General features: G+C 40.6%; 1 protein-coding gene across 1 annotated transcript in view; it reads left to right on the top strand.

The window, feature by feature from the left end:
- Positions 1–21,842, top strand: part of SERINC5 (serine incorporator 5) — a 102,244-nt gene extending 80,402 nt beyond the window's left edge. The window contains exons 6-12 of the mRNA XM_079145555.1: positions 4,192–4,403; positions 6,208–6,303; positions 8,405–8,531; positions 14,339–14,405; positions 17,145–17,184; positions 17,798–17,942; positions 20,155–21,842. Of these exons, the coding sequence (XP_079001681.1) occupies positions 4,192–4,403; positions 6,208–6,303; positions 8,405–8,531; positions 14,339–14,405; positions 17,145–17,184; positions 17,798–17,942; positions 20,155–20,302 (835 nt within the window). The 3' untranslated portion in view covers positions 20,303–21,842. The remainder of the gene's footprint in view (positions 1–4,191; positions 4,404–6,207; positions 6,304–8,404; positions 8,532–14,338; positions 14,406–17,144; positions 17,185–17,797; positions 17,943–20,154) is intronic.
- Positions 21,843–27,015: the final 5,173 nt, after the last annotated feature.

Raw genomic sequence — 27,015 nt, forward strand, 5'->3', positions numbered from 1 at the left:
AAGATTAGGAATAAGATAGGAAGCTCACTAATATTGCTCTTTTCTTTTATATCTATCTAATTTGGTAGTGGTTTTAGCTGTGCCCTGCAGGCCTCTGCCCCCACCCCAATGCTTGGGTTAAAATCCCAGGTTTTTAAATTTTTTTTTTTTTTTTTTTTTGGTACTAGAGATTGAACCTAGGGACACTTTACCACTAAGCTATATCCCCAGCCCTTCCTATTTTTTATTTTGAGACAAGGTCTTGCTAAGGGCCTGTGGCTGACCTTGAACTTCTGATACTCCTTCCTCATACTCCTGAGTTGCTGGGATCATAACCACATATGCCTCCCTGTGTTTTTAAAGACAAACTCTTACTTTCAAGGTTAACCTAGAAAATATGCTTCAAATGGAATAATAACAGTACTTTTCATTTCTTTTTTTTCTTATTGGAGCATGTGATTTTCCATAGTAGTTGGGTTCATTTGACAAAATCATACATGCATGGAATTTGATATCAATCTCTATTTCCCCCACTTTCCCTCCTCACTCCCTCCTAGTTTCCTTCCTCTACTCAACTGATCTTCCTTTCACTTATTTGTTTATTTATTTATTTAATTATTTATTTATTTTGGGGGGTACCAGGGATTGAACATTGAGCCACATCCCCAGCCAAACCTATTTTGTATTTTATTTAGAGACAGGGTCTCACTGAGTTGCTTAGCTTTTGCTGAGGCCAGCTTTGAACTCGCCATCCTCCTACCTCAGCCTCCTGAAACACTGATTACAGGCATGCACCCCCGTACCTGGCTTATTGATTTGTTTTTGATTGGTACTTTCTACACATACATAAATGTGAAATTCCCTGTGGTGTAATCATATAACTTGATTTTGTTACATTCATTTCGTTATTTCCTCCCCTTTCTGATTCTTCCTCCTCCCTGTTGATCTCCTTCTACTCTACTGATCTTTCTTATATCTTTGTGATACGAAGAACCCCTCTGCCCCCTGCCTTCTTTCCCTTACTTTGCTCTAGATCCCACATGTGAGAGAAAACATTTGACCCTTGATTTTGTGAGTCTGGCTTATTTCACATTTCATAATGTTCTCCATTTCTGTTCACTTACCAACAAATGCCACAATTTCATTCTTCATAGCTGAGTAAAACTCCATTGTGTATATATACCACATTTTCTTGATCCACTCATTTATTGACAGGTATTTGGGATGATTCCATTCCCATTCTCTTTTCTCTTTTTGTAAATATATTGAGAAGGAAAAGATCCCAAAAGCAGCAGGATAGAAATGCCACGGACCTGGAAGCCAGGAGAACGCAGATTTTAGTGTCCCTTATCCTCTGGCTTGCAGTTTCACTTTAGGTATATCATTTGGCCTCTCTGATCTGGATGTAGGAATTATAAAATAATGTGTTGGGTTAACTAGATGTTTTAACTTTTTTTTCTAACTCAAATTTTGTGATTTGAAATGCCAATTTTATTTCAAAATTGAAATATAAGTAGGTAGTATATTCAGATATTTCTAAATGTACTGATCTTAAATTCACTTTCCTGTGTTTAGTTTAATCTTAACCCGACCCTAAGCCTGAGCCCTGCTGACATCCCCAGCCTGGTGCCCACATGCTGCTGTGGCCCTGGTTGCCTGGTCCTTTTCTATTCTCCATCTCAGTGCTTCGAATTTAGCCAGAGTATTAACTGTGTGCCAGACAGCACAATGGTTGGCATGGAGAGTAAAGATAAATAGATCACAGTCCTTACTTGGGCTGTCTCCAAAAACGAGGACATCAGGAGGACCAGAGGAACTTGGAGGAGCAGGACCAGCAGCCTCTCTGTTAACATTGCCATCCAGAGTGATTTTTTTTAAAATGGGTGACAATTTTGGTAGTGAACACCAATCATTTTCTATGCACCATTTTTTAAAAATGTCCTTTAATTTTTAAAAATATACGCAGGAGAAGCCATGTGTTTTACATAGGAGTATACACATCAACAAAGCATTTCGTATAGTTTTCCAAAACTCTTATTTTATCAGTCTGAAATTTATAAATTGAATATATCAGAATTTTTTAAGTTAAATGAAATTCCTTCCTGACAGTGGTAGGATTGAAGGGAACCCAACCAGGGCTTGTCCTGTGGAACTAGATTCTCCTGTGGGGGGATAATCAACACAGAACCAGGCAAACATGCCATAGGTGCACTGGTAAAAAATAAAGCTGGAGTTGGCTTGGGAGAGCAGGGCAGGCTATCCTCTTATGAGTGAGAGCCTGGGCAGGACTCAGCTTGGTCTTAAACTTGCTGGGTCCCTTTAAGGAGCAAAGGGGCATCCACCGTGGCTGGAACCCAGTGGTAAAGGAAGCATAGGGGAGATGAAATCATAGCTGGCTCTGGGCCAGATGGCTGTGCCTTTGGGGGCCAGCATAAAGGTTCTGATGTTTAAGTAAGATGGGACACCCCAGAGTTGTGAAGGGGAGAAATATAAGGTAATCTGATTTTAAGACCAGAGAGGGTCACAGGTGCAAGTAAGGAGACCAGTGGGAGATGATTCAGGTGAGAGAGAGGTAGCTTGAAGAAAGATGGCAGCAGCAGTCAGATTCTGATATAATATGAAGATGGAATGAGTGGAGATGGCTTGGGTGGGGGTGGGCCAGGGAGAGTCCAGCGTAACTGTAACTCTCGTTCTGCCCTGCCTGCCTCCCAACAATGGCAGAGTGGAGTTGCTGTTCTTTGAGACTGGGAAGGTTGCACATGACCATGTTTGGGGGAGGGAAGTGCAAATACAGGCAAGTTGGCCTGGACGTGCTGAGTTTGTGATGCCAATCAGACCAGCTGATGGAGACATTGAATAATACGAGTCTGGAGTTCAGGGGACAGGTTAGGGCTGAAGATTGAATTTTGGGGATATAAATCTGAAACTATAAGAAACTTCATATACTAATAACATCATGCAAAAGACTAGTGGAAGAAAAGTCAGATGCTCCTCCCACACACCAGTCAGCACGGTTACCTTTTTATGCATCATTCCCTCTGTGTCCTTCAATTATTATTTGGTTCTTAGATTTACCTCCCCTTTTTTGAGTCTCCTTTTCTCTCATTTCCTTTGTGTGCTTTTTATGTTAGAATAATTCTGTGGTCATTCAAGTTCCTGGCTTAGTTTCAGGAATACGATGGCCATTATCATTTTGGCCTTTCCTCCCTGTTTTCTTTGTCTCTGGCAGCATAACTTTTCCATCATTAAAAATTTTAGCTGGGTTGCTTGAACACTTTCCAATTTCATGAAAACATTAAGCAAGTTGCTTTCTTGGTTACGGTTCAGGAGAATGTGGTCACAGAGAGCAATTGAGTCATCAGGCAGATGACAGTGATCCAGTTCAGTCACCCTGTTGTTCTGTTCTTCATTCAGCACTTATAAACATTCTTCTTTGTTCTGAACAATTTCTATGAATTTAAACCACTTATTTCTTCTATCCTTTTATTAGTACTCTATGTCTATCTATATATCCCTTTATTAATAATATATAATAATATATTAATTCTTCAAAGGAGTTTGTTTATGGTATGTACCAGTAAAATTTTTCTTTACTTGATGGCATTCACTTTTTAAAAATGCCCATTTCTCCTTTAATATTTTCTGATATTATTTTCCAATCCAAATGCCAATCCTCCTATAAGCACAGGGAGAGAGGAGCTGGGGCCAGCCAGACTTGCTTCTCTGTAAACAGAAGTTGGCTTTACCTCAGTGGAGCTGCTGGCAGTTCTTGGAGCAAGCAACTGTGGCAGATCTGGGTTCAACATCTATGGAGAAACTTGAAGAGAACTTCAGGGAAGAGCCACCTTTGCCTCCTATCTTAATACTTCGGCACCAGCGTGGGGACATTTCACATTTAGAGTGGAGAAGCTAGAATAAGCCTCATGGGTATTCATCCTAGTTCATGAGTATACTTGAATCAAAAAATGAAATTCTTTCAGTGTTTAGAGAAAATTTCTAGTCTGAACCAAGAAGTTTGCATATTTACAGGAACTTTGTAGCTGTGATGGAGCATAATCATTGCTAAAAGCTCTCTCAACTCCTCGAAAGGGTGGCCTTGGTGGGGCCTGTTCACATTAGTTAATGCCTAAGGGATGGAAAATATGCAAGATTGGAGGCCTTCATTGATTTGTCTTCTCTCTCCTCCCTCTTACCCACTTCCTGGAGAAACAGGACTGCAGGCACCGCCACTAACAAGCTGTGGTATGCCTCCTTGTCCCTGGTGACTCTCATCATGTACTCCGTTGCCGTCGGGGGCTTGATTGTGATGGCAGTATTTTACACACAGAAAGTCGGCTGCATGGAGAACAAGATTCTCCTGGGATTAAATGGAGGCCTGTGCCTGCTTATTTCAATGGTAGCCATCTCACCCTGTGTCCAGAATCGTAAGCACACTTTTCCCCTTTTCTTCCATGTTTCTAAATGCCTTTGAACAAACTCGGTGGAGTTTTTTGAAACCAGGGTCATTTTTGAACCTACTATAAATGGGTCAGCAGTAGGAAGGGTGGGGCGCCAGTCTCTTCTTGTTCGTTACCCAGGCTGGATGTGATAGCCAGGCTTAACCTCCTGGCCACAAAGATCTAAACTTGCTTTATGAAGCAAATAATAGAGATTGATTATACACTAGAAGGAGCCTTTAATTGGAAGTGTACTTAGTGTATGTTAAGCAAGGTGTTTATGAGTTTTGCCTGTAACCTCTGGGTAAAACTTAAATGACAGGACTCTGGAAGGAGCTGTTTCTGGGGTCATCTTCCACTCAAGGCTGTGGACCAGAAAGCAAGGACAGTGTGGTCTAGGTTTCAGGAAGCAGGAAATCCTATCCTGGTAGCAGCTGGCCTTGTGAGCTAAGTAACCTTCCTCAGGCCCAGGTTCTTCCTCAAGGAAGTTAGCAGCGAGCCTGACCTTGCTCAGAGTTGTTTCAAAGCCCCAAAGGAAGAGGCAGTGTGGTTTGAAAGGGTTTCATAAAGTAGAAATATGAATTGTCATTTATAAATTACCTCTGATGTCTCTTTGGGGTTATAGAGATGTTCCTAGTCCAGTGTTTCTTGTAGTGATCTCATTCTATAAATGATTAACATGCACACGACATTCAGATTTCTAGGTAGGAAAAGGAAAATATGGGCAATAAGTTTATAGCCCCCTTGAATTCCTTCTAAAATTGTGGTTTTAAAAGGTAACTAGTAGCAAATAATCATCTCTGTTAAAAAACTTAAGTCCATTATTGCAATTAAGATGATTATTCTCCCAATCCCTTTAATTATTCAGTTAGAATTTCTTAAAACAAACTCTTGATGTTTAGATTAAAATTTATTTTGGGTTAAATCCTGCCTTTACATTTAACATATTGATATATTTGGTTTAATGCTATTAGTTGCTAAGTTAAGTCTTATTTCCAGGCCAAAGAGCAACATTATAAATGAGTCTATTCCTATGCCTTTATGGGTAATTATAATTTGATAATGATAATTTTGGAAACCAATTAAACCAGCAGGAAGACTGAGTATTTTCATTTCAACAGATAGTTGAAAATTTCACCAAAAAGAGAGAAATCCCTTGTCATATACTAGTTACTCTGAATGATCCAAACACAAAGTTAATTTAAGTATTATAACTTTAAAACCCTTCTCCCAATGAATCCAAGGCCCATAGCTTTCTTTTTAACCCTGGACCATCTCTTGTACTCAGTGTGCCCAGCCCCCATTTTTTTCCCCATTGACAGATAAGGGGTTTTTTTTTGGCTGGGGGGGGTGCCAGGGGGGTGTGCCATTTTGGACTACAAGAGTGTCTGATGGCCTCGTAGAATCCAGGATACATACCATGTGAACTCTGTCTTATCATTTATTCCACTAAGCTGTGTGGTCTCACAAAATAATAGTGGTAAATTTTTTCTGATCTTGAGGTTTAAGAACTAAAGTTATTAACCTCAGAAGGACAAAGCAGTGTGTTTACAGATAGTTACAAGTTTGATAAGGTGTTGGTGGAGAACTTGGCAGAATTTGGCATGTTTAGAATACTAGCATTAGGCTGGGTATATGATACCCTCCCCGTGAATTTTAAGTTCTCTATGGGAAACACATTATGTATGTATTTTCTCTCCTAGAAGTGCACCTTCAAGTTGAAAGAGTTTAATTTTGGTGGGGAGGGGGTCTATTAAGACTTATGTTCACTCTGTCTCTTGTCCTTTTCCAGGTCAGCCACACTCTGGGCTGCTGCAGTCAGGGCTCATTAGCTGCTACGTCATGTACCTCACTTTCTCAGCTCTGTCCAGCAAACCTGTAGAAGTAGGTAAGCCAGCCTTGTTAGGAGCCCATGTCTGGTGTGGATATTTTCATAAGCTATTGTTGAAATATCAAGGAGTCAATAAATCAAAGATGATGGTCTAGACTGTTTCAAGAAACAAAGTTTTTAACTTGGACTGTAATGAAAACTCCTTCTGGGTCTTCTTGCTCTTAGGTCTCATTTGTATCTTGCTGCTTTACTATTCTCAAGAATTTTTTTATTTTTTTTTTGCTTTATTTATTTATTTTAGTTGGTTATCAATTTTCTTATCTTCAGGAAATTATTTCTCTATAACAGAGACAAAATGGAAATATGGCAGGGAAAGGAAGCAGGAAACAGGGTTTTAAGCCATATCCACTACTTGCTGGTAGGGTGACCTCAAATTGCTCATCTTAAGTGACATTTATTTACAGAGACAACATAGTCGTTACTGTGATCTTTGGAGCCAGACCGCCTGGGTTTAAAAGCTTGGTTCTATAGAGTGGTTTTAAGAATTTAGTGAGAATGTCTGTCAAGTTATATATATCAATCACTCAGAACCATTCTCATATATAATAGGTGCTATGTAAGAGTTAGCTGTTTCTATTGTAGAATTGTTCTGGATTGTTTAAAAAGGGGTTTTAAGCTAAAAACACTGATATTCCATGGTGTTAATATGAACCCCCAAGAATTGCCAGTAAAGGATAAAATTTTCTTTTTGATTTCAAGCTCATATTTTATCCTTATCTTTATCTCTTGTAATATATGCATGTACACATATACACACATACACATAAGAATATATGAATATGTGTGTTTGGGTATCTTTCATCTTACATAAATTGAGTAAATGTAGTCTCTTTAGAAAATTGAAGACTTCTAAATTTAGAAAGTAAAGGCAATGATAATTTTGAAAGTTTTAGCATATATGCATACTATTTTTGTGTCTTGTCTTTATAGCTATTTATAATGGAAAGTGATATAATTGGAAGGCTTACAGTAAGTGTAGCCTATCCTGGATTTAATTTAAAAAAAGAAAGATTCTGTAAGTATTTAAATCCAGTTCGCTTTCAGATTTTCTTTTATGATTGTTTGTATATTAACCTCCAGTTTTAACTTAATGGGATTTTTGTTTACAGTGTTTTTAATAGCAAATATCACTTAAAAATAGCGAAAACACTTTTATTTCTTCAGATGGTACCACTTAAATGGAAAAGTGATAGTTTGTTCAAAAATTTTCATTGGCCTAAGAATAAAGATTTTTTTTTTTAAACCACAACAGCTTAGACAAAAAGTAAATTACCACTGATGGTAATGTTATAGACATTTTTTTTTTTTGGTATTGGTGATTGAACCCAGTGCACTTAAACTCTGCACCACATCCTCAGCCTTATTTTATATTTTATTTAGAGGCAGGGTCTCACTGAGTTGCTTAAGGCCTCGCTACATTGTTGGGGCTGACTTTGAACTCATGATCCTTCTGCCTCAGTCTTGGGAGCTGCTTATAGAAATCTTCATAGGTAGCTTTTCAGATTTTTTCAAAATTCAGACCACCTTAGGAATCGCCTATGTTACAGACCAAAATAGGTCAGGAACTTTGCATTATCTACATAAACTGATCTCTCTGGATTAGGAACCTGGGCCAGGTGGCTTTATACTGCTCCTGCGAGTTGGTTGTGGCTGGCCTCAGCACCCTGACCCTCTCTCTTCAGAGACTGCCAAATCAAATGACAAGGGATAGACTTTTTCTTTTCACTATTGTTTGAAGAATACTAAAAAGAAGTTATACTCCATATATGAATGATGTGTCAAAATGCATTCTACTCTCATGTATAACTAATTAGAACAAATTAAAAGAATTAAAAAATAATATAAAAGAGAGTCTTCAATTATTCCCTTTAGCAATAAAGTGGATTGTGAGAGTTTCGCTCCAAGTATTTGCCAGTGTAGAAGAGTGGTGTACTGAAATAGCAAAAATCTAGTCTGAATAGACTTGGACTATAGAGTAGAAGTGTCCAGTGATTGAGGAGTCACAGCAGAGTTACCTGAATTTTCCCAAAATGAATGCTCCTGTGAATTACAACAGGCTTTTCTAATTGGACCTTGATTACTTTGTTTTCTGTAAAAGTTCTAGATGAACATGGGAAGAACATTACCATTTGTGTGCCCGACTTTGGTCAGGACCTGTACAGAGATGAAAACTTGGTGATTACACTGGGTACCATCCTCTTGATTGGGTGCATCTTGTATTCTTGGTAAGTCTTAGGAGTTCTTGAGGCCATTTTGCAGACTTTAAAATTATAGAAAAAGAATTTAAATAAGTTTCAGCCCCTGTGAAGTAGCAAAACAAATACTATCTGAAGAGGGGAGAAATGGCCAGAAGTAACAAAGAGGTATTACAATGTGAACTCTCCATGTTTGAACCATTTACCTTACTTGTATTTATGGGATAAGTAAGAATAAACACGTGATATGCTGTAGCATCATTGCCTAATGCCCTTTGAAAGACAGTTGAATATTAGTTGCTATAGCATTTCTGAAGAGCAAGTGAACACAAAGTAAGGAAGAATTAGTATGTGCCAGAATGTTCTGGCAACTTTCTAATCCAAGGGAAGTCACATTTGCTCTGTTGTTGCTGGAGAGTACAGAGCTGTGCATATGTGGTCATTCTGTGCATGGTTCAGGAAAGACAGGAAATGTCCTTTATTTATGCTAAAACTCACAGTGTTGTTAAGTAGATAAGGCACCCCTCCCAGAGTAGGTGCATTTCAGATGCTTAAGAGGAGGTACTCCACTTTGAAAAGGTTTCAAAGACTGCTGGAGAAAGAATAGTCAAGGACAGGAATGACTACTTATCCTGGGTACCTACTTCATTGATAATTAAACTTCCTTTTGACAGTGATTTTTTTCACAATTAGGTTTTACTTCTGTTTGTTTTATATGTTGTTTGTTAATGTTTCAGTGCATAAGAAATTTACCTTGTCATGGGCACATTATAATCTTCCTTTGCTGAAACTCAACAGTCCTGGTGGTCATGGATTATATAAACAAAATGTATTCTGAGCACGTGGTCACTTTTTCTCACAACAAGGACATAGACCAGAGTTATGTAGAGGCCAGAAAACACTTGCCATGTCGTAGGTAGTTAGAATGATGGTAGTCTAACATTGGTCCTCAGTCTGTCACATGGTGACGGAGTCTTCTTGTTGCAGCCAAGTAGACTGTGGTGATTATTTTCTGCCCTTTCTTTTATTTCTTTTTTTTTTATTAATTCCATAAATTGCTCACTGAGTGCCTGTTATCTACAAATCAGCAAATGGAATTCAGGCCCAAGTCAGTGAACGTCTGAAAACATCCATAAAGTTACCGAGATTTTGAATCCTGATCCTTGGCTCTTCCTTCCTTGAGTAAGCTTTTCCTTCCTGAGTCTGTTATTGTTGGGCTTTGCAGGGAAATGGCAGAAACAAGCTCAATTCATGATTTCTCACTCAGTTGTTTTCTGGATTGGCAGGCAAAATGCTTGTAAATCAGGGGAAGAGAATTATGTTATTAAACTACATATTTAGAATTATTTCATTTTTAAAATAAGCTATAGTTGTATCTACACATGTAGAAAAAAATCCAGGAAGAAGATAAATCACTTAGAATAATGGCATTAGAGATAACCACGTCCCCTGCCCCGCTTCTTTTTATTCTTTACAAATTTTTTTACAGCAAGATAGCATTTCTTTTTTAATTTTTGTATTACAAGAAAAAATACTATAAAGGTATTTGACAGAATAAAACCGTAATTTTGTTTTGTTTTGGTACTAGAGATCGAACCCAAAGGTACTTTACCACTAAGCCACATACGCAGCCATTTTAAAAATTTTTTTAGTTTTTTATTTTGAGACAGGGTCTTCCTAAGTTGCTTAGGGCCTTGCTAAGTTACTGAGGCTAACAAACTGCTGGGATTACAGGCATGCACCGCGACACCCAGCTAAACGGAGCTGGAGTGTCACTAGAACACGAGGCGGGGGCAGTTTATCACTTAGATAAAATAGAATTTGAATTTGCTATAAATGGCAAAATTTTTACTTAATGGACTGTATAAAATTACCACATGGAATGGAGTTATTTTATAGCATAGAATTTTCACTCAATCACATCTTCAGTTTTCTAGTAAGCACCAAGAATCACTTTTTAGCCAGCCTTGAATCTGCTCTTGAGTGAGAAATGATACATAAAATATCTCTTTCAAAATTAAAGCATTACAATGGAAGTTGGGCAGGGCTAATCTGATATTCACCGAAGATGTCAGTTTTCAAAGCTGACAGCTACCATTTAAAATCTGTCTAAATGCCAATAACAAAGCTTATTAAATGCTGTGAATTAAGCTGTAGTAGCCAACGGAATGGTGAGACATAAAATAGCAGCTCACATAAAGTGGAGCTGAGAGTAACCAGCCTACTCTGTGAGATGTTTCTTTAACCCAGAGGCATGAAAACGCTCAGTGCAGATGGACAGTTTATTTTTCCCAAGAGCAAGCAAAGCACCATATGGGGGTCTGATGATTGACGTTTGCTGTAATTATCCACTGTAGCCCCAGGAGATGTCAGCTTTGAGAAGGGTCTAAACAAATCACAAATCAGCTTCACAGAGAAGTGATGGGCCTTAGCCCATTTGGGGCTCATCAGTTCTTCTTAGAGTTTACATTTTCCTCCATAGCTCAAGAAGAATGGAAGGTTGGATGAGGTTACAAAAGGAGGCCACATTGTTTGGGTGGAAACTCATTTGGACATGATTGCAGAGATGGGTATAATTCTTGATAGAAATTGTAGGAAGTTAGAGATTGAGTAGTGTACAAATTAAAGTGAGAAAAAAATCACCAATGTTCATTGCAAGGCCCAGATTGCCTGGGGTTCACTTTTAGTGAGGTTAGAAGGGTCGGCCCACTGAGCTGTCTTCTCACATCTCGGGAGTCTCCCTAGCCCAGCACCCAGACACTTAGTCTTTAGGGGCTCACTCAGTCATGAATGCTGCTACTGGGGCTTCACTGAGAGTATATTGTACTCTTTCTCAGCTAGGAAGAAGGGCTCAGCTAAAACTTACTTCCTGGCTTTCTACCTGTGACTGTCAATTCTTCAGAGCCCCCCTCCCTTGCACCCAGGAGTGATGGCTGTAAGGAGCATCCCAGTTTGAACTGAGGTCACCCCCACCTTGGCCCACTTGCAGGACTTCTTTCTATGAGTTCACCCCTCTTGGGCCTGCCCTGTGAGTTTGTCAGGGAGGGCAGGATCTATGACATCCAGTTGCAAAGTCTGGATATGTTCCTTAGAGACTTTCAGTGACCCAGGGGACTTTGACCAGCTCCAAAATCAATGGAAGCAGGCACTAAGGGGAACCGGCATTGTGCATCATTCTGCCAACGTGAAAGAGATTTTGCCTACTGCAATGGTTTGTGGGGGGAAGCATGGGAGGGAAGGAGGGTGACATTTTTGGGGATTTCTCAATGGCTGCAAGGCTCTGCTAGCATTTGTGGGCAAGGGCCTGGAAGGGTGAACACACTAAAGTGAGTTAGATGCTCTTTGAAGATGAAGCATTGCCTGGGCCTCTTACCCTCTCAGGAAGTTCCAGGTTAAAGTCACCTTAGCCCTGAAGAGAAGACCTTAAGAGAACCTGAGAAGTCTTTTATAGCTATTTGTGCTGTGCTGATCCAACACATGGGTCTTTTTGTAACAGCCTGCATGCAGGCAATACGAATTTCCTAATTTAAAGAGCTTGCACAACCAGTATTTTCTTGATAATTCCAAGAAGAGTGTTTTACAGGGAAAACTATGACTAAATTAAGACCTTGTTTTATATTAACATATACTTATAGAAATCATGGCACTAATGAAGAACTGGAGATTAATTATTTTAGAAATAAAAACAAACCCTTTCACATGTTTGGTGCTCTCTGACAGTGGAAATGAACTGACGAATGTGCTAGAATCCAAAGCTTTGTCTTTCTGAAACAGTTTTATTCCAAAGAATTTATAAATGGGATTGCAATTAAGATTTCACTTTTACTCTTGAAGAATATTCATTCATCCTCTTTCAGATGAAAATTTCAGGTACCAATCTCATTCTAAAATTAAAAGTTTCCCCTGTGAAAACTATATACTATATTAAAGCATAATTCATATGCACAAAATATCAAGCACTCTTAAATGCAAGAGCACTCTTAAATGCAAGAGTTAGAAAGTAGGAGTGGAGTGGACTGCACCAGCATCCGTCTCTTCAAAGCAGAAATGAAAGCGATGCTGCTGGCCTTGGGCTGCAGAGCAGCAAAGTGCATGGATCCCAGAGGACCTGTTTGTGAGCAAGTTTTTTTGTTGTTTCTCTGCAACTCACTGATCTCTTCTTTCCTTGGGAAAGAAGAGAATGAGCAGAGAAGGCTGTGCTGCCTCATGAGGTTTATTTGGTCAAGATGAGTCTGTGCCTGTCCACTAGCAGCCAGCTTCTTAAGAGCAGCACTCCCATCCCTGGGCTAGCACGGAAGCTTTGTGAGCCCAAATTGTTGCTTTTTTCACTTCCAAGTTCCCACTGCTCAGAACAGAGCCTGACATACAACAGATCTTCAGTACATATTTGCTAAATGAGTCTGTCAAGTTAATACTGGAACCTTAAGTATTGTATATATTTATATTATTTATATGTGCTTAAAATATTTGTTTTTGTTTTTAAAGAAATAAGACTAGGTTTTACCCTTGTAAACCAAATTTTATAACATTTTGCCTCTCTAGGTGTGGGGAAAATGATGGGCAGAACTTTTTTTTTTTTTTTTTTTTTTTTTTTACTACACTAAAAACTACTCTGTTAAATTTCCAAAGGGAAAATGTCCTTGTGGCATAGGCTGACTATTACAGTAAATGACTGTGACCTTTGTATTCGTGCTTTTGCTTTCTGTTGCCACCTCTGGACTCCCTCATAGCTTTTGATTCCCTCTAAGTAGACTACTCAAAAATAAGGAAAAATAAAGGTGAAATCAGGAAATTATTCTGACATTTGAAGCAAAAACCAGTACTAAACGCCAAGATAGAGGACCAAAGATGATCTTATTTCTCAGTACCTCTCTTTGCATAGAACTATGTAATGCAATTCACATAAAAAGACATCAGCTGAAGACTTGGACAGTCAGTTTAGAAGTAAAGTGAGATATTAGACTAGACTACAGCTGGGCACAGTGGCACACACCTGTTATCCCAGCAATGCCTTAGGCTAAGGCAGGAGAATTGCGTATTACAGGCCAGCCAACTTAGCGAGGCCCTAACCAACTTAGTGAGACCCTGTTTCAAATTTAAAAAAATTAAAAAGGGCTGGGGGATGTAGCTGAGAGGTAAAACACCCTAGGTTCAATTCCCAGTACCAAAAAAAAAAAAAAAAAAAAAAAAGACTGCAGTCATCCAGTCATCCCTCAGTGTCTGTGGGGATTAATTAGTTCCAGGGTCCCACCCTGAGATGCCAAAATCTGCAGATGGTCCAGGCCCCTATTTAAGATGATGTGGTATTAGCATACAACCCACGAACATCCTCTCTATACTTTAAATTATCTTCAGATTATTTATAGTACCTGATTCAATGTAAATGCTATGTGAATAGTTATTACCCTGTCTTATTTGAGGAAAAGGGAAAAAATTTTTACATGTTCAGTATAGACACAGATTTTTTTTATCTGTAGTTGATATAATCTGAATGTGAGGACAGGAGAGCAAGTGTACTTTATTTTTGGTACTGGGGATTGAGCTCAGGGGCACTCAACCACTGAGCCATATCCCCAGCCCTATTTTGTATTTTGTTGAGAGACAGGGCTTCACTGTGTTGCCTAGCATCTCGCTTTTGCTGAGGCTGGCTTTGAACTCACTATCCTCCTGCCTTAGCCTCCCTAGCCACTGGAATCACAGGCGTGCGCCACTGTGCCAGCTTGTACTTTTGTTTAAGCAGCATCTTACAAGTGAGTGTCTCACTGGAGCTTTCCTGTTTTCCAGACTATTAACAGACCATGTTAATATGCCCTGCTGACCTTTTGTTTGTTTCTTAGTTTGACATCAACAACAAGATCAAGTTCTGATGCTCTGCAGGGGCGGTATGCAGCTCCTGAACTGGAAGTAAGTTTGTTTCTTTTCCTGCTTGAACTCAAGACCCACTTCTCAGGAAGACCTCTTGTGTTTGTGTCTTTATTAATCAGCATTCCATGATCCTCTTTTTCTGCTTAGGAAAGAATAACATTCACACACACACACACACACACACACACACACACACACACACACACTATCCTGTATGTAGTATGGGATGACAGTAAATCAGTTAGATTGGAGATATAGCTCAGAGGAAGAATACTTGCTAGCAAACAGTGAGCCCTGGGTTCCATCCCCAGCGTGTGCACGCGCGCGCGCGCACACACACACACACGCACACACACACAAATAATCAAGTAATTCTTAATTTTTCCTTCAACAGTATTGGCCTCCTACTGCCTACCCCCCACCAAAGGCTTGCATAACTTTTTCTTTGGTCATAACAGGTGTGAGTGCTTTAACTCCTGCTCCACTCATCTGTTTTCTATCTGATGTGCCCTTCATATGCAGCATAATAACTATGAGGTTATGCAATAGCTATTTTGAAGGGAGAGAGAAAGATGGAAAAGTGAGGGAACTGGGTGTCCTGTGCAGACACTACTGAACAGGTAAGTACATGAACTCACTTAACTGTGCATCAGGTGGGCATGTCACTGGGTAAAGAATTATGAACAATAAGTACACTGGTTTTAGGCCCATCAATTCCTTTTTCTATGTGTCCAAAGAATTAAGGTAGTCAAAGTCTCTTTCTGGGGCATTAACCAAAGTCAGAAAGGTCCAATGAGATGGAGATGACCGGGAAAAGACTCAGCCATGACCCCCAAAAAGGGCATGGACCGGGGATTCCAGTGCTGGCTAGGATGGAGAGCACTTGCATGTGCTAAGCACTATTCTAAGCTTTCCATATGTGATTTCTTTAATCTTTGTAAAAAAAACTAGGGAGGTGTTAGCTATATCTCCATTTTTACAGGGGAAATGGAAAAGTTAAGTCATTTAAACTTGTAAGTTTTAATTTGAGTATAAACCATGCACTGCAGACCCAGTGCCTGTGTCCTTGACCGTGCTATCCAGGGTCTCAGCTGCTGTCTCCTGGTCCTTGCTGCTGGCCTTGCCTGGCATCCTGCCACTGTCTGCATTCTAATGGTTTTCTCTGGATGGAAGAGCCCTGGTGTCTGTCCAGTTATGGGCACTTTACTCTGCAGCTGGGTGTCTAGGGATGGTCTTTCCTGCACCTGACCCGGAGATAGTGGACCATTATGAAGGCTTGTCACTCTGCCAGCATCATTCACCAGCTCTTTCTGTCACTTAAAGAAGAAAACTGTGAGGAGTTTGAATAGGTTGCTGCCTTCTATACAGAAGAGAATGGTCTCTAAGGCAGGCGTTTGTTCCCACCACTGACTGGGTGGCCACCTGCTGAGGCTGGATGCTTATGGCTTCAATGTCCCTATTGTGTACAGAGTTCAAGCTCAAAGAAAAACAAGTCTCTAAGTTAAGGTTTAAGAGAGGATGTTGTTCTTCTCACTCCAAGGGGGAAATGGCCCAGTATGTTTCCCTCTGAGCAAGTCAGTTTGTTCTCCTGTTTCACAGGATACACCTTTGAAAGAAAGAACTGATATTTTCTTGTGGTAACTTAAGCTTCAAAAGAACTAGGACCTCAGCATACGGTGTCTTGGACTCACTGAGTGAATTAGCACATTGAATCTTAGACCATGTCACACACTCCAAGGCTCCCTCAAAGCTGATACCACTTTACACATTTATTAGCCTAGCCATTCAGGAGGGAAACAAGGGCTGGCCTGGATATGTTCAAACAGGACAAAGTCCAAAGCTCCCACATCGTCAGGCCTGGCTCTGGTTTTTTTTTTTTTTTTTTTTTTTTTTCAAATGTGTTCTGCCAGAAAATTATGATGACCCAGCAGTTCCCAGACTGTCTCAGTAGAAAATGTGGATAGGCCTTGTCCTTCTAGATTCCTTAACTTTCCCATTTCAGATTCTGTCAGTTTTACCCTCCTAGGTATCACATCTCACTTATTATGACTTGGGCTCTCCATCCTGCATTTGTGTCCCAGCTGTGACACTGAGCTAGTTTGGTGACCCCAGGCTAGTTATTTAACCTACCTAGCCTCAGTTTCTACAACTGCGAACAGAATAATAGTCCCAGTCTCAGAGGTTAAATAATAGTCTAGTGATGAGGTTTCACTAGAAGGGAGTATAAAGAGAGGGGGACCCTCGTCCTTCTAGATGGCAGAATTGGACAGAGGGTGAAGTTGAAGGGCAGTACAGGCTAGAAAAGTCTTATTCATCCCAGGAGGTGCTTGTGTGACCCAGAGCATGTTGTCCCTGAGGACCCTGATGTTCTGAAGGTTCTAATGGTCCTAGTGACGGGCCCTTCTCAGTCATTCCTCGGGGGAAGCCCAGGTGGGGTTTGCTGTGGGGCAGGGTGGCTCTGCTGCTGACATGCAGCTTAAAGGAGTGACATCTGGAGGCTCTATTCCCAGCACTCAGAGGATAGGGCAAGCACCAGGCTGTTTGAGGGGGGTCTGGGTGACACATCTCCATGTCTGTGGTGTTTCAGTCACCAGCACCTGGCACACCGGGGAAACAGCGCATCCTTAGTCAGACCTGAGGAGATGAAGTGTGCAACTCAGGGCCTAAGACACGGTTCCAGCAGGGCCAGGTTGGCAGGTGACTGTCCCTTAGTGCTTTACGATGGGGAAATAGCAAGCAGAGAACAGGCATCTGACTGTGCTGCGCTTGCTTTCACAGGTAGCTCGGTGTTGCTTCTGCTTCGGACCTGATGGACAGGGTAAGTGACACACTCTCATTCCATGTGGCCCTGTGGCCCTGTGGGCTCGCTGCTCTCACTGCAGGCATTTGCAGTTCAGATGCTAATACTCTAAATACTAAGGGGAAGATTTTTGTTCCACAATACTTGCCCACTCTTCTCAAGGATAGCTGGGTTTTGTTTGTGTTGGTATTCTGGTAGGGAAAATGAGTCTGTATTCTAATTCATATTTAAGTTAACTAATACAATAAAACTTAGAAAAGTGGAATGTGTATTTTTTAAAGGAATGATTTAGAAAATAAAAGATGTCCTAACATCTCATTTGGGAGCCATTTTGTTCCTTCAACTTACTGTGTTTTTAAAGGGAGAGCCCCAGGGGTTACTCTCCCTGTCTGCTAAGCGTCTAATGTGCTTTATGTTTTTCAGAGCTCTCTTTCTTTTGCTCTGCTAAAGTAAACATGGTGTTTAGTGACTCCTGGTCAGGGGAGTTATGGGGTGGGGATGGGGCTACAGATGGCTCTGGACAGTTTTTTCTGTTCAGCTATTGGGACATTTGAAATGAGTATGGTGTTGCTAAGACCTCGGGTGTGCTTGTGTTGACTCTCTGCACTTGGGTTCCCTTTGTGATTTGCAGACACTGAAGAGCCGCAGAATGTGAAAGAGGGACCACGGGTCATTTATGATGAGAAGAGAGGCACAGTCTACAGCTATTCCTATTTCCACTTCGTATTCTTTTTGGCTTCCCTGTATGTGATGATGACTGTTACCAACTGGTTTCAGTGAGTGGCCCTTTTGATTATTAGAAAAATCAAGTTAAGTGCTCTTTTTTTTTAAAATGGCAGGATGCAGATCAGACCTCCTGGAGTAATTGAACTCTTCTCCCAGTCTTGCTGTACCCACAACCTTAAGAGCAGTCCTCACTTGTCCTCACCTATCAATTGGCATCCTTTGCACCCTGAAAATTGTTGGTACTTACTGCAGCTTTAAGAGTTGGAAGGTCAAGCTCAGTGGTAGAGCTGAGACCCTGGATTCCATCCCTAGCACCTGGAAACAAAACAAAATGGATTAACTCTACAGGCTGACTAGAAACACAGTAATAGCAATGGAGGATAAAGAGAAAATATCCTTTTGTGTTTTCCCTACTTCAACTTTTATCTTACTTTTTTTTTCTTTTTGTAGTACTCAGATAGAACACAGGGACTCTCTACCAGGGTACTACATCCTTGGTCATTTTTAAATTTTATTTTGAGACAGGCTCTCACTAAGTTGCCCAGGCTGGCCTTGCACTTGTGATCCTGTCTTAGCCTTCTGAGGAGCTGGGATTACAGGCATGTGTCACTGAACCTGACTTTTTCCAATTTTTAAAATTTTACGTAACAGACCTGACTTTCTCTGTTATTACATGGAAATTCATACCTTCCATACTGATCTAAAGTTTCCATTGTTTCACAATTTGTTTGATAACTTAGGATAGATGCTGGAGAGAGAGTAGGCTCTTTGATTCAGCAAGCGGGTCCTCTCATCACACTGTTGTGGGTAGTAGGACTGATGGTAGGACTGGGAGAGACATATCTGATTCGAGTCATAAAGTGAGGAGTACCAGGACGAAAACCAAAATGAGGCAAAGAGATAAAAACTACCAGTGGGGTACAGTGGCCATTTTAGACCCGTTAATTAGAAAAGAGTTTTATGAGGACAGTCTTCCTGAACATCTCTTTGTGTATGTCAGATACGAGGGATTGAACCCAGGGATGCTCTACTACTGACCTATATACCCAGCCCTTTTAAATTTTTGGTCTGAGACAGGCTCCCACTAAGTTGCCCAGGCTGGTCTTGAACTTGTGGTCTTCAGCTTCCTGAGTAGCTGGGATCACAGGCCCATGCCTGCCATCCTGAACATCTCTATGTGGGAGGGGAGGGAACTTTTAATGCTTCCCTGTGATGCTTTGAGAATTCCTGGGGAATTTTGACTTGGGAAGCTTAAGAAAGGATGAAGAGAGCTATAATAACAAAGGCAGATAATGACAAATGTTGTTGAGAATTTGGAGAAATTGGAACCCGCTTATGTTGCTGGTGAAATGTAAAATGAAGCCACTTTGGAGGACATTTTGGCAGTTCCTTGAATGGCTAAATGTAAATATGATCCAGTGATTCCATTGTGAACTATAAAACAAAACACAAAAAGAAAATTATGTTCACTTAAAATGTTGTACACAGATATTAATGGCAGCATGATTCATAATAGCATAAAGACAGAGATAAGCCAAATGTCCAACAACCGATGATTGAAAAAATATGCCAAGTCCATATAATGAAATATTATGTAGCAATTATAAGGAATGAAGTATAGATTGAGCATCCCTAACTTGGATATCTGAAATACTTTGAAATCTGACTTGACACTCAAAAAGCTTCCTATTTGGGAACATTTAAGAATTTGGACTTGCAGATTAGGAATGCTCATCCAGAAATGTCTGTGCAAATATTCCAAAATCTATCTATCCTAAGTTATCAAACAAATTGAGGAATAACTCCAAAATCTGAAACACTTTCGATACCAGCCTTTAGATGAGGAGTACTCAACCTGTACTGATAGGATCTACATCATGGAAAAAGCATTGAAAACAATATGCTGAGAAAAAAATATGCTAAATAAAAAAATAAAAAAGAGGCTGCATGATTCCATTTATATGAAATGTCCACAGTAGGCCAGTCTATACAGACAGATTAGTAGATTAACGAATGTAGGCAGATGGCGGGTCTAGTGTAATGAAAATGTTCTAAAATTGATTGTAGTTATGGTGCACAAGCCTATAAGCTTATTAAAAGCCATTGAATTATATATTCTAAATGGGTGTGAATTATACCTCCACTGGGTTTTTTTAAAAAAAGACAGTTTAGTGGGGCTAGGAAGCAGGGAGGCCTTTAATGGCAGAGACCCTCCTCCCATTCCTTTCCTATTCTGATGGCTGGGTGTCTTGTTTCCAACAGCTACGAAAGTGCCAGCATTGAGACCTTCTTCAGCGGGAGCTGGTCCATCTTCTGGATCAAGATGGCCTCCTGCTGGGTGTGCGTGCTGCTGTACCTGTGGACCCTGGTCGCTCCCCTCTGCTGTCCCTCTCGTCAGTTCTCCGTGTGAGGATGTCAGCAGGTCCCCTTGCTCAGCAGGCTGTGCTGGAGGAGCTGTCCTTTGAACAAGTGTACCAGGGTCTGAGCAGCAACTGGCACCCTATGAAAAGCTGATGCCCCTGGCTGTCTTGAGTGGGTCTGAAAAAGTTTTCAGGGGGATAAGAAAGAAAAAAGAAAAAACCCAAATTAACTTTCTAAATTCTGAAACTCCAAAAGAAACTACCAATTTGTCCCAAAGAAATTGAAATTTTCAACCACCTGACCTTGGGTGATACATACCTTTTTATGACTTACCCCTAGGAACTGGGTAGTAGTTATGTTACCGTTTTCCTTGGGTATGCTTTTACCAAGAGTGGTACAACATTTTTTTCACAGGGATAAAAGTTATCTTGTGTGACCTGTTATTCTCATCCTTGGAATTAAAAAGCAAGCAAAATATTGAGTTCCCATCCCCCAAAAGAATCCAGACCCCTCTCTTACTTTCACCTCCTGGATCATTTCCTGGAGCCTCTTCCCCAGAGGGCTCTGCTCACAGCTCCCTGGTATTTATAGGGTACAAGAGGAAGCGCCTGCCTTTAAATCCACCCTCAGTGCCATCTCCTCATGGTCCCGAAGCGTTTCCCTTTGTGGTTGTGATGCTGGGAATCACAGCCTTCACTCTCCACCCTTGGCCTTCCCAGAGGGCCCCTTATCCTTTCTGGGTTGAGCATCTTTGTAATAATGTGAAAAGCACAATTTGCCATCACTATCCATGTGGTCCCCCACCGTGTTAACACTACCTGATCCAAGTTACTGCAATAAGTAGGGCGCTTATCTGTGGTGGTGTTCATGTGATTACAGAACAGTACTCGTGTTTTCTTTGCCTAAGCCATGGAGGGCTATGGTTTCTTCTTGTTTGTGCGATTAATAATAATACTTTAAGGACCTTAACAAAAAGTTTCTTCTTGGCTGAAACTTGCTGCACCCCCTTTTTCAGGTGTGAGGGTCAGCATCTCAGCTTCTCTACCTTGAGGCCTTTTGAAATTGTAAAAGCAAAAGAGCATTTGTTTCCTGAATTTGCAGTGTGACCACACCATTAATATCCATTGTGGTTTCATTTCCTTGGAGTAGGTTTGCTGAGGTGAGACTCCCAGGCAGCCCCTCAGATAAGGCTGACCAGACAAGTCTATTAGAAGCTATGGAGTAACTAAATACCCTTAGAAGAAGAGGTGGGTAATTGGGGATATTTAATTAAGCCATAAACAACATCTATAGAAATTTCCAAAACGTATTTGTAGCGTAACATAAGAATTGACTTTTGGCAGCTATGAGAGATATATGTTTTCAGTATTGGATGTTCTTCTCAGGGAGGAGATTTGCTCAGTGGAAACTCCATTAAAGACCCAGTGGAGATGCCATGAGAATCTTTTTAAACCCCTGGAAGACTTGACCTAGACTCTCTGTGTCCCTCCGTATGAGCTAAGTAGAACTGGCTCTTACCTAAACCTGGCTCCCATGTGCCAAAGTGCTGATTGGGGAAATTACTCAGATTCTTCTTTTAAACTCACTCCTTTGCTCTCTTCTCAAGAATTTCAAGAGGGAAACAAATACAGGGGTGAATTTCTTTAGGAATTTATTTATAGTGTTTGAGATTCAGTTTTAAAAGGCTCTTCATGTATGCCTATGTCAGTGTGTGCATGTTTCTTTTTCTTGGGTAGAACTCTGTACTCAGCAGTTCAGAGCTGAATCCAAAGTCACCAAATGAGTTGCACACAAGTCTGAGACCCTAGTGAAGTCAGGGGAGTGCCAGCTCCACAAACCAGTGGGAGTTCAGGAAGTGAGGCTGTGTGTGGCAACCCCCTGGCAGAGGCCACTGCAGTGCCTGGTGCAGTGACGTGGGGGCTCTGGGTAAGCCAAGGTCACCTTTAGGAAACACCTTAAGAAGCCCTTTAATAGTCAGCATGGAGCTGCAGGCAGTTTCCTTGGGTTTCTTCCTGCCAAGGTCTAGTCGAGTCCTTGATTTGTCTTCCCATCTGGGTGGGTCTGGCAGCCAGCTGGGGTAACTTTAGAATTGGCCCTTACACCAAGTAAGGGTCCAGCTGACAAGGCCATACACTCCTTGGCATGCCTTTGTTGGCCCCTTTCCTCTGCAGAAGGACACTCAGGGAAATAAAAGAGGACAATGCCAGTGGTGGCCCCTCACACTGGCCCCTTGTAGCTAGCCCAGCCCACCCCCATTGTCCATCTGCACACACCTTGGTTTGTGGCACAGTGTTCTCCTCTGAAGGTGAGTCTGATGCAAGAGGAAGAGTTACAGTCCTAATTTTTATTCTCAGTGCTAACAAGGTTCTGGGAGGCCCATAGGAGAGGTGGCTGCACTCTGAGAACTGAGGGTATATAGGTGAGAAGTCAGCTTTAATGATTGTAAATAATGAGAAACGATATTCAGGTGATAAGTCAACATTGATAGGGTTTTTTTTTTTTTTTTTAATACCCTATGTTTTGTGTTATTGAGACTTAAGAAACTGGAAAAATTATGCCAGTTGCTTTGAGTTGCAGTAACAATGCAATCATTTAACTCACTGATGTCTTTAAACAATAACAGACCTTTGCGTCCTCCAACTTTTTGTACCTGATTACAAAGGTGCCTTTCCTGAAGCTGCTGGTCAGGCTCCTCTAGAGATGAAAGCTGAAGATTTTAAGAAACTGGGGACATATGTTTCCTCTAGGCCATTCACCTGATGTGGAAATTTTCTCCCTCATTGTCATGAGCGAGACTCTTCTCAAGTCTTCTGAAAACCTGCCACATCATTACTGTGTTGAGCTTTTGTAATCCTGGTTGGTTGTGGTTTTATCCTCATAGTTTCTTGGGAAATCGTCTACAAATTGTGTTTGCCAGACGTTTATTGAGTAGATAGACTATGGGTGTAGGCGGGAGGGAGGGTGGAGTTGCTGGGACTCCGGGGCTATGTTTCCAGGAAGTAATGGCCAGCAGGGGAGTTCCTACATTGAGTACTTAGAGTTCCTCAGAGGATCCTTCACTGTGAATGACCTCAGCCTACGGTTAATCACCCCGCTCCTCAAATTGTTGCCCTCTGCCTTTTTAAGATGATGTACTTATTTAATTTTTGCCGGACAGTTTACCACCATTGGTGCTTCATGTTCATCCTGTGAAGGGAATTCCAGGGCCTGTATTTAAGCTTCCTGGGCTTTTTTTCTTCCTATTGCCTTTCTAAATAATATCTCATTTTGTTGTGCACTCACATCCTACACCTCTTGGAGTTGAAAGAGGGCTTTGCCCACAACCAAAAGGGTTCTGATCTTGAGCTAAGACCCTGAACACCCAGAGAGACCAGTGGGCCCTCCTCCATCAAGGACAGTGCAGGTAGCCACTTGGCTCAAGGAACCGTGAGATGTTCTCTGCAACTTGCTAATAAGCTGAGTTTTGCATTTCAGGCAGAGAAGGGTTCTCTCAGGTTGAACCTGTGACTTCAGAGGATGGCAGAGCTATTCACACGGATCTTTAGATCTCTTTTCTTCTTCAGTAGATATTCACAGAGTTGGTCATTTTTGAAAGGTTGAAATATTCGGCTTTTACCAAAGAGGCTTTTTGTTTTTATTTTAAAGCAAAATCCTTTCAGAAAAAACTTAATGGGGGAAGGGAAGATTAAGAATGCATATGTCCAAATCCACTTCTGTAGAAGTTTAATCATATTCATGTGAATAAAACGATAGAACTGTTCAAAGGTAATCCTTTGGGATAAAGGATCCTGGGAAATTCCCTCAGGTAAAGAAAGCTTACAGCAGATGCATAATATATGTCTTGAGAGCTATTTATAAGAAATTTAAGAGGATTGTTTTGTTTCCTTTATTAAAGATTTAAGCTTTTTATTTTGCAAAGAAAAATGACAATTTTATAGTCAAAACTGTTAATTTTTTAAACTTTTCTGAAACAATTAGCTGTAGCCAAATTTTGTGGTTACGTTTTGCTATATTAGAATTTGAAACTGCAATATGTGTGGTAAATCTACTGTTCGAAGTTTATAAAGGTCTGTGATATGGTTAGATTTTGCTAACTTTTGAAATATTTTTCCCTTTAGTTACAAAACCGATTATGAATTTGTATTTGTTTTTTGAATGCTAATTTTTCTATAAAGCACCTGAAGTTGATCAGCCTTTTCGTATGTAGAAAATCAAAACTTGTTAACTCTGTACTTTAATAAAATGTAAAATAAAAAACCATGGTGTTTTTTCCCCTGTTAAGATACATTTAATTCAAGTCCTCCAGTTAGTGTTTTCCAAAGGTATTGACTCACGTGTTGTTAATCGGGTCTCTTCAGCCTTGTAGTGTCTGTGCTGATTTTTTTTTAAAATTGACAAATAAAAATTATATGACTTACGATGTCAAATAAGGTGTTTTGAAACAGGTGTACATTCTCGAATTGTTAAGTCAAGCTAATTAACATAATTACATGGTCTTTTTTTATGGTAAGTATACTTAAAATCTGTCTTCCTGGCAATTTAAATATACATTAACAATAGTCACCATGGTATTCAATGGATCTCTTGAACTTATTCCTCCTGTTGAAATGAAATTTTGTGTTCTTTGACTAATATCACCCAACCCCACCTCAACCCCCTGGTAACCACAGTTCTCTCTGCTGCTATGAGTTTGACTTTTAAAAGATATCATATGTGAGATCACGTGGTATTTGTCTTTCTTTGTCTCCCTTATTTCCCTTCACAGTGTCCTCCAGGTTCATACAAAGTGTTCCGTGTTGCAGGAATCCCTTCTTTTTTAAGGCTGACGAGTAGTGCATTCTACATATGCCTCGTTTTCTCTATCCATCCGCCTGTTCTCTTCATAGGGAAGTAGCAAGGTCATCATGCAAAAGACTGAGGTGTGAGATTTTAACAGCTATCTTGGGAAACATAATTTCCCATACCCTCTAAATGACTTCTCATATCATTCAAAGGAGAAATCAGGGTTTTTACAGGGCCCTGCAAAACCCTCCATGATCTTTCCCATCTAGGATCCATTATGACTGGCTTCCCTGCTGGTGTTCACGCTTACGAGATGTGTGTCCCCCTCTGGCTCTTGCAGGTACTCTCCCTTGTTTCAGCGTGCCTCCCTGGGATTGCGGCTACCGGACTGCTGCTCTCATCATCCTTGCTCTTCTGCTCGAATATTGCCTTTCAGTGGAGTACTCCCTGACCACTCTAAGATTTTGCCCTCTTCTAGTTCCCTAGTTCACTTCCCTGCTTTTTGTTCTCCATGGTATTCATCGCCATCCGACCTACTATTCATTTTCTTGTTTGTTCACTAGGGCAGGGATTGTTATCTGTTGTATTTATTCCAGTGTCTCCAGCATCTCAAATGACACCAGGCATATCAGAGCTGCTCAACAAGTAGGTGTGGAATGAATAAATAAACAAGTGAATGACAGTAATGGAAGATAATGCTAGAGCTGTGTTGGGTGTCCCGTGAAGGGCTTTAAATGCTGAATTAAATGTCTAAAATCACTGCAATTGGCAGTGAGCTTTGGAATGGGGTGGTTATAAACTCTAGGTATATATAAAATTAGGTGCTGGAAGCAGAGATTGGGTATTCCAACTTGAAAGATCATATGAAGCGTTGGGGTATAGCTCAGTGGAAGAGCATGTGCTTAGCATATTCAAGGCCCGGGGTTTGATCCAAAACAACCCCTCCCCTGGAAAAAAAGAAACTGTCAAGGCTATGACAAGCCAGGAAAACTAAGCAATTTAAGTAATATGATTAAAGGTTAATAATATCTACTCTAATAGAAGAGATAATTGATAATCATGCAAAAAGTGTTCATTTTGTTTCACCAAAATGACAAGTACTTTTTAAAGTGACAAAGATGATGTTGATGAAAATGGCATTTTTGTGTGTTGTGCCAGTGGCTAGGTTGCCTAGGTCACTTAGCAGTGTGTATCAGAACCCTTTATAAATAGCATACGTTTTGCCCTGGCAATTCCAATTCAAGGAATTTCCCTAAGAAATCACTTCTAATCGACAAACATTATTTAGTTATAAGAAGATCCTGTGGTGTTTATAAAAGCAAAATAATAGAATTAAAATACTTGTAGAACATCTGTACGTCGAGGTGATACATAGCTAGTGAAATAGCATAGAAAAATACTTTGTTGTGCTGATGTTTAAATGGAAAATTTAGAAAACTATAGTGCAAGCCAGTTTGCACATGTGTGTATATGTGCACACACATGCAGGAAGTGTCCCCCAATGTTCACCCGCTGTTTTCACAGCACCCCATCCTCCCTCTCTCCCTCTATTCTTTGGGAATTGTTCCCACATTTTTAACAGGAGTAGCCTAGTTGTTTGCACACAATTCTCTTGCTGCACCATAGTTAATTGGTCTAGGAGTGGGTTTTCCATCAAGCTGGGCAGTCTCTCCTGGACATCTGGACTTGAAACTGGAAGAGTGCCGTTTTAGGCTGGCTGCTGTCCTGAATTGAGAAACAAAAGATGTTGTTGGTAACTGTTTAAGGCATCATGGACACAATAAGCCAATTTTCAGGAATATAGAGGATTAAAACAGATGTGCAGAGGAGCAATTGTGAAAGGGAGGGAGGAGAAAAATGAACGGACTTTCTGGATTTCCTTAAAACATCTCTAGTTCTGATCCATTCTGGAGGCCCAGCTGAATCAAGCAAAATTAATGATAGCATTTGGTGAGCACCGAATGTGTGCGTGGTGTAATC

Source organism: Sciurus vulgaris (genome assembly GCF_902686455.1).
Source record: "Sciurus vulgaris genome assembly, chromosome: 6".
In the NCBI taxonomy this organism is placed as follows: domain Eukaryota; kingdom Metazoa; phylum Chordata; class Mammalia; order Rodentia; family Sciuridae; genus Sciurus; species Sciurus vulgaris.